Genomic DNA, 8,091 nt, shown 5'->3' on the forward strand with positions numbered 1-8,091 from the left:
AACTGATATTGTTGTACTCTGTTTTTTTATAATTTGGACAGCATTCATAGATAAGTAATTTAATATACTTAGTCGAGTATTTTTTAAATCTGGCTTGAACCTGAATAGAAAATCCCTCACAAGTCTGTAAGAATTTAAAAAATGTATCGATGAGGAATTGACTTTATGAAATTATTGACTAGTAACCATTTCGTATAAAGGGTAAACTATAGGTGGAAACAAAATATATTTAGAAAGATTTTATAAGACGATTCCTAAACTTATATACTAACTATAGTTCAGTTTTGTTGCATTGTAGTTTTAAAAATGTATCACATGACAATTACACAAGAATATTTTGTTCAAATACAGATAAATGTTTTACATTAGTAACTACCATGTTGAATAGATCTCTAATTAAATTGTTCAATTCCATCAAACATATTCAAATATTAAAACTGATTTTATTTTTAACCATGTTAAAAACCTAAGTTCTTTGTGATTTCTATGAATCTGGTACCCGTGTCCCAGGTTTTTGCAACTCATGCATAAACCCAATGCGTTACATGTGTATAATTAATTATAAATTAGTATGTGTTATATAATTTATTATCAATTAATGCAGCTGGAGCCGGCTTTTAATATTAACGCACTTTTATTAATAAAAATTCGAGTCTGCCGCCGTTGCTCGAGCCCGCGACCTCTGGATTACAAGTCTAGATCTTACGGACTACTATTCCAATATTTTCAAAGTCAAATTTTTACCAATAATAAATAAATGCAGGTACAAGCGTACTAAATAATAAGGCTATTTTAAACAATCCTTTTCTATTTTTGATTTTCAGCAGCAGCGATAAATTACCTGCTAGTTAATTTTAACGCCCCTGACGCTAATGAAGTAGACTAAATTCTTAAAATCATATATCTCTTTAATCTGGAGATTTATATTTGCTCAATTGAAAATTATTTCATATACTTACTCAGGAAATTGCATAGTGCGTTACATTGTCTTTATTATTAACTTTAAAGCTAGATTTAATTAAGTTAAACCGGAAATTGAAACACACATACTATCAACATTTCAAATGCTCTTATCTTATTAGACATAAATCACCAAACCACAATTTTTAACCATATTAAACATATTCTAGTACCTGGTAGTCGAATAAGCGTCATTTCATTCATTTCAACGAATCTATGATAATGACGTATAAATTTTAATAATTGTAATGATGTCTGTTTAACGTTTTCTAAAATTTCTTTACCTCAGTGTGTTTATTTAAAATATCATAGATTTATATGTACAGCCGTTAATAATCTCAAGGTTGAGAGAGTTGAACGTTCTTTCGATGGTTTTATTTTGCTTAGTTCCCCGTTGCGAACACGAAACTTCGCTTAACTACCCCTGTAACATTGGTTTTTGTTGCGAATAACAGCTTCGATAACAGCTAATAATGGTGATGTCTAGTAAAAGCCAGAACATATTCAATTCCGAATGTAGGCTGTATGGAAATGTGTGTATATGAAATAAGAACGAAATCAAAAGTGTTTTCTTTTCAATGCCAATATAAATATTTTTCAATAATAAATATTTTAAATTTGTCTGTGAATATATTAAGCATTAAAAATATGTTTCGCAATATTTATCTATTGTGAGAATATATGTGTGAATATATTATAATTTATTACGAATTAAATAATAAAGAAAAGTATTTAATAAATATTTTATCCTATGCTTTATAATTTTATTTTGTTGAAATATTAACATAAGCTTTTAAAATAAATCATTTACTTGAAATCAATGACAATTTTTATTGATCATGGTGTATATAATATAAGATAAGCTTATTACTATGAAAGTAAATTTGTTTCAGTATCATATAATCGTATTTTATTTTACTAAATAGAATTTAATGTTGATAATGTTTGAGAAGCTATGCGGAGGTGGAAAGCTCTATAAAATAAGGCGTCTGAGAAGCTTTCGACTTTAATCGACATCAGTTGTCGCTTGACATAATAGCATTGTTTGCTTGTGTTTATTCTATAATAATTAAACTATTATAATATTCAATCTCATTGAATTAACAGTTACTAAAGTTATATATTTACGTATTAATCTGAAGTTATATGTAAAGTTTTTCTATTATTAATTTAATTTTTCTTATATATTCATCATTGTTTTAATTAATTTAAAATAGTTTTAGCACAAAATGTTAATAAAAGGGTTATGTGTTTGTTTGTTCGCAATTATCGTTTCCTTGACTAATGGAGAACAAGAAAAAGTTGGAACGAATATTTATGAAATCGAGCCAAATGTTAACGAGAAAAACCCGGTAAGTTAATTTCTTATAATTTAATACAATGCCTAAAATAATTTAGCTTCAAATTCATATATGTATATAATGTAATTTTTATAATCATTTAGTCTTATTTTATTGAGTATTTATTATTATTAAAACGATAATGAGAATATTTTTTTTGTCTTAACAATATATCTTATCATATTAAAAATAAATTATATTCCTTAAATTAAAAATTATTATAATATTCTAAATTGCCTACTTAATATTCATTGCAAAACTATGTACGGAACTATGTTATACAAGTTCAAAACTAATATGATTAAATTATCAAAACTTTCCTAATAATCTAGGCTCCCAAAAGAGCAGCACTTTTGCTGGACAGACTCATGGTTGCTCTTCAACGAGCTTTGGAGGACGATGACGTCACTAATGGTAAGGGTATTTCGTCCTTTTATAAAAACAACCAAGGACTAGCCAATAATTTGGAATCTCTTGAAGATATAATGACAAATGACTTAGATGTGCCACAACGCAGAATTGCCGTTACTTTCGACGAAAACAATAAAAGGATTACATCAAAATCGGTAATAAGAATAAATAAACTGAATAAAATTTTGTGCAATTAATTTTTTTTATGAAATTTACAGGTTGGACTTCAAAGAAGAGGTCATGGTTCTACAGATCATCCTAAAGGACGAGTTTGGAGGTGTTACTTCAATGCAGTTACATGTTTTTAATTAATGAAATATAAAAAATGTTTCATGTATTTAAATATTTATTAATAAAAATAATATATTTATTATTTTAACAACGAAATGTAATGTAACTAGTGATAGTATTGTATCAGTATATTTTTTAATAAACATTTAATCTAGATAAGCATTTTTTTATTATTTTTTTTGTGTAAAGTTAGTTTAATATATTAAAATAAGCATATACTTACAAATTATTATATATTTTAAATTATAAAGAAAACTCTACCCAAAAATATATTAAATATTTTATTAAATAAAGAGGACATCTATGTAGAATTTTCTTTATATAAACGAAAAATTAAACTACATGATTTTCTTTGCTAGCATTTGTATCTAGTTTAATAAATGTTATAAAGATGCTGTATGATATTATTTCAGTAGTTATTTAATATAAACAAGTATATATATGATATGTATGCATATAAATATGTGTTATATTTATTCTAACATAATAATTATATTAAACTATAACTTTAGATATTACTAAATGTATATTGTAAAATATTTTTTTAGTTGTTAAATTTATTTATATATTACGTAAAATATTCATCACTAAGCCAACTTAATAAATTAATGAATACACCTCTGCTCGATAATAATAATAGTAACACCAAATTTATTGAGAGATGACGAGGGGCAACGGAACACAATTAAGAACCATTTGTAACTGACTAAAACCTTGTATATAGAATAGACCATAGCTCCTAAACACAGGTTTATAATTGGATTTATTTCGGTTGGAGGGCGAAATTTTCACGAAAAAGCGCACGTAGAAGCAAATGATTGTTTCATTGTTTGTATAATTTAATACGATTGAAATTTTTACACTTAAAAAATCAATCAAATAAATTAAATTACCGCAAGATTTTCCATTTGTTAAGTTTTCTCAATATATAATATTTTTTATTTAATTCAGATTTTATTTCATATTCAATATAATTTTCTTTTCATAAATATCTATACTATATATTTTTATATAAAATATAATTTTGACTTGTATTCGCTGATTATATGTGACATTTTCTAAATGTCACGTCCATCTATTCACGCACCCAATTTTCTTATATGGTCTATAAATTATATTGATAAAAAAATATGTTTTGATGGTATACGTATTATTTTTTTTTATGAAAATACTTGTTTATCATAATCGCACCAAAGTTAAAAATACTTTAATTACACGTAGAATAGTACAATTATTTACTAAGTGTGTGGGTTATTTTTTATAGACATTGTGCGATTGATAATTAAATGTTAACTTACTGCCTTAAATTATTCAGTAACATTTTTCACGATAGAGATAAAAGTTTTTCTAGATTTTCCCAGGACAGATATATTACAGTACTTTTAGCTCCTTTTCAAGGCCTCTTAAACAAAAAACTTCTAGATCGAATTGAGAATTTTTATTTTTTAATGTTTCTGAAATTGTCAACATTTTTGCGGTTTTACAGTTTTTAAAATGTAGTCATCCAATTTATGAAATATTTTGGTATTGATCCGCGCTATGTTATTTATTTTCTTCAAGTCGTCTCAAATATCTAGTTAAACTCCTGCACATTCTAGGTAGCTGCAAGGTTAAAATCGTACTATCCTGGACCACACAGTGTCAGTCGCTGATACTGGGTGTTCAAAAACACTTTAGTGTTCCATCTACTTAGGCTCCTCTTAATTGCTTCTCTTTTTGTGGTCAATATTCGATCGAGAAAAATGAATGAGAATTATATCCTTACTCTTGCTTGATTTCTTAACAAATCGGAATATTTATAGTAGGTACATTTACTCTGAAATGTGTAAGTGTGGCGATAATATAATTTATTACTGCTTGCTCGGGGACGATATAAAAGATATCTTATTTGTAAGAGTGCACATTTTTTTCTTTATTGCCATCGATATGACTGATCTTATTTTAGCGTTATTTTTTCTCAAAGGTATACAATTGATTTACAATACGTTTGGGAAAGCCTCTCTGTTTCTTTATAAATTAAGGAGACAAATTTATTACTTTTTATGATCCTTCAAACGGTCTTGTACTAAAATTTTTAAGCAAAAACAATCAATGGTATCAAGAAAGCTATCATTATGTTGCTATAAACTTGAATTAGCTTTATAAATGTTTTAAAGTTTTTCATGATGTCATAGATAAATGCATATTGTAAGCAGAAAAACCTACGTTTTGCGTTTCTATATCTTAAATTAATTGTAAAGCGCAAGTAACTTGATTTATTTAAATCAAAATCTGATTATTATATATTAAATTGTTTTGCTTCCTATACATTTAAGATACTTAGTGTTCAAATAACCAGAACAAAAAGTTGTGTAAATCGATGACATGGCTACGATTATTTATCATATAAACTTTTATGTTTTTCAATATTTATCGTGTCTGGAAGACCGTATTTAGTGATTGTGGTTTCTTAGATTTTCCTAATATCACGGATGTATATCAAGATAATATAATGAGCTTATTTTGCTAATTATCTAATTCGATGTTTCATATGTTTGTGGCACTATAAATCAGACACCTGTCAATAATCACGCGTGTTCAATGTGTCAAATGTTAGTTTGCAACAACACATCTACGAAATGGATCATTTAACCACAAATTATTCAGTTGTTCTACAAAAATAACATATCTGTACGAAATGTGTAATTATTTCGAACAATTTAGCTGATAGAAGAAAACAACACTAAAATACAATGCGATTATTCTATAGTTCTTAATGGACAATTTGGCACTCTTTTTATAAATAGGCTTTTGTGCATTTTTAAAAACAAGGAAATTGCGAATTAGATCTTAAAATATATGCATGTGTATGTTGATTGATTTTATAAAATTCTATATTTATTTTTTTGCAGCGAAAATGTGTTAAACGCTGATTATGAATATGCATAGTTTTTTATAAGATTTTATATTTTTTATAAAGTTTTTAGTAAAATCATTTATCTTTTTTTTAAACATTGCTTATACTTTATGCTTGATTTTATTTAACTGTATTTATATTATAATATATCGTTAATTTGTTTTTAATTGAGCTTTTTCTCTATATTATAATTAATATGAATTTTAAAATAATAAACTGAAAAGCATTAATTTAGCAAAAATCTTATTGCAATAAATCAACTACTTCACTGTTAATTGACTAAATATTTTGCTTTATATATAGTATATAATTATTTATCACAAATAAATTAGAATTAATCATACAATTATTACTTTTTTAATGACTAATACTTTATATATTATAGTATTTATATTATAAAACATATATGTATTTTATAATATTAGTTGACGAATGTAATTCGGCCAATATAAAACGTCACGTATGTCTTGATTTTCTGTAGATAATATACGTATTCTACTTTCTATGCCATTTTTTTCTCTTTTCATACAATTTGGTATGTTATTTCTAAAAAAATATATTTCAATTTATTTACTCAATAAATAATTTCCCTAAATTTTGATTGATTAAATTGCAGAATGTTGAAACGTTGAATTGGATATTTCAAAGGATGCAGTGCGGTTCCGGTTAGTCCGTGAGATTAAATCTAGTGGTTTTCTCCATTATGTAATAATTTGATTTATGTGAAACTGTAAGTGATGCTAAATTTATGATTAATTTATTAAAAAAAAAATTTCAATGTCGGTTCAACACACGCCAACCAGCTTATATCTTCGATGTAGTAAAGGTTTGTTCTTATGGGAATTTCTTTGAATATTAGCGCAGATATTATTAATATTTTAAATATAATATACATTATTTTAAAAACTAAAACTATAATTAAGCGTCAAGCTAACTAGTTAACCTTGATTAAACAACTCTCATGAGATTTCTCTTTGATGTGGTTGGTGGAACAAATTAACCAATAGTTAACATTTAATTTGAATATCCACGTGTCCGTGAGATTAGAAAATTTTGCAAATAAAATTCGTAATATTGTATATCCCGTAAAAATAGATGAAATACAGACATTTTTATCGTTTTGCCTAATACGTCAAAATTTTTATCCAATTCAGGCGTGGCAAGTGTAAATGACAAGCAGTTAATAAAATGTCACTATAACGAAATAAAACGTAGATAACGCTATATATAGTAATTCATTCGCTTATGAGGAAAACTTTACACTTCATCGACAAGTAAGAAATATATGACTTTCCTTTGTAAAATTTTCTTGTTACACATTTATAATACGACTTCTGAATGCAATTTAAAATCCATTTCCCACTATATAAAGGTGCAACGGAACACATGGGGCCTCAGTGATTTTCTGTACAATCATTTCCTAATTGGTTCCTTTGATATTTTATCTTTCAGTAGAAAATCGACCTTGTAATGACTCGTGCACTGTCATTTCCATTATACGATTAAATTCTCTGACACCACGTGAGCCTTTATGTATGTATATTATACATACATATATAATAAAGCATATATACAAATGTATTATATAGAAACTTATTGAATTTAAAATGATAACCTATGTATGTACATACTTAAAGTTATTTTTTTAATTAATACTGTTTGTATCTATTTGTATTAATTTTGGGTGGTTTATTATACAGTTCAATTCATTGTCTTACTATTAATTGTCATATTATTTTTATTCATTTTTAAATTGCTTATGTTGATATGAAAACATCTTACATATTAGCTGCAAAATTAAAATATATATTATTAAGACTAAAAATGAACATTATTATTGTGGAGAAAAGTAAATTTCTCATTTTCTTAAATCTAGATAGAAAATTATTTTTAGCAACATTTAACTTCACGTATTGATTTCATAATCAATGTATTATTAGCAATTTGGAATTATATTATTTTTTACGTTTAATCTTCTATTATTTAAATAACCTCTAATCCAATTGAGAATAATACGACTATCTGAGTTTTACTTATAGCATTTTGTGTTATATGTTTTTATATGATTTCTTAAAATCCAGTTGAATCGAATCCACTTGACATCCGTTTGATAAATTCTTAGATATAATTTCAATATATATTAATATAAACGATTAACTTGATCTTACAATAAAAAATCCTTCTTGAATTGCC

At 25.8% G+C, this 8,091-nt stretch overlaps 1 protein-coding gene across 3 annotated transcripts; it reads left to right on the forward strand.

Annotated features, from left to right (window-relative positions):
• Positions 1-1,979: 1,979 nt before the first annotated feature.
• On the forward strand, positions 1,980-3,151 carry AstCC (Allatostatin double C). Of its 3 annotated transcripts, none has more exons than XM_088188897.1 (5): positions 1,980-2,108; positions 2,178-2,312; positions 2,633-2,714; positions 2,781-2,866; positions 2,930-3,151. In XM_088188897.1, exons 2-5 carry the CDS (start codon positions 2,190-2,192, stop codon positions 3,017-3,019), a joined length of 381 nt encoding a protein of 126 aa, XP_088045023.1. In that variant the 5' UTR covers positions 1,980-2,108; positions 2,178-2,189; the 3' UTR covers positions 3,020-3,151. The 3 variants fall into 3 exon arrangements, with proteins under 3 accessions (XP_088045023.1, XP_088045024.1, XP_088045022.1); XM_088188898.1 differs by having other exon boundaries at positions 2,802-2,866; XM_088188896.1 differs by having other exon boundaries at positions 2,633-2,866.
• The last annotated feature ends 4,940 nt before the right edge of the window (positions 3,152-8,091 follow it).

The sequence above is a fragment of the Plectrocnemia conspersa genome, unplaced genomic scaffold (assembly GCF_051122295.1).
Source record: "Plectrocnemia conspersa isolate PC_06_02 unplaced genomic scaffold, ASM5112229v1 ptg000007l, whole genome shotgun sequence".
Classification (NCBI taxonomy): Eukaryota; Metazoa; Arthropoda; class Insecta; order Trichoptera; family Polycentropodidae; genus Plectrocnemia; species Plectrocnemia conspersa.

Coding starts and splice junctions, on each gene's coding strand:
- AstCC (XM_088188896.1), top strand. CDS start 2,190: ATGTTAATAAAAGGGTTATGTGTTTGTTTGTTCGCAATTATCGTTTCC. Junction 2,313..2,632: donor ATGTTAACGAGAAAAACCCG/GTAAGTTAATTT, acceptor CTAATAATCTAG/GCTCCCAAAAGAGCAGCACT. Junction 2,867..2,929: donor AAAGGATTACATCAAAATCG/GTAATAAGAATA, acceptor TGAAATTTACAG/GTTGGACTTCAAAGAAGAGG.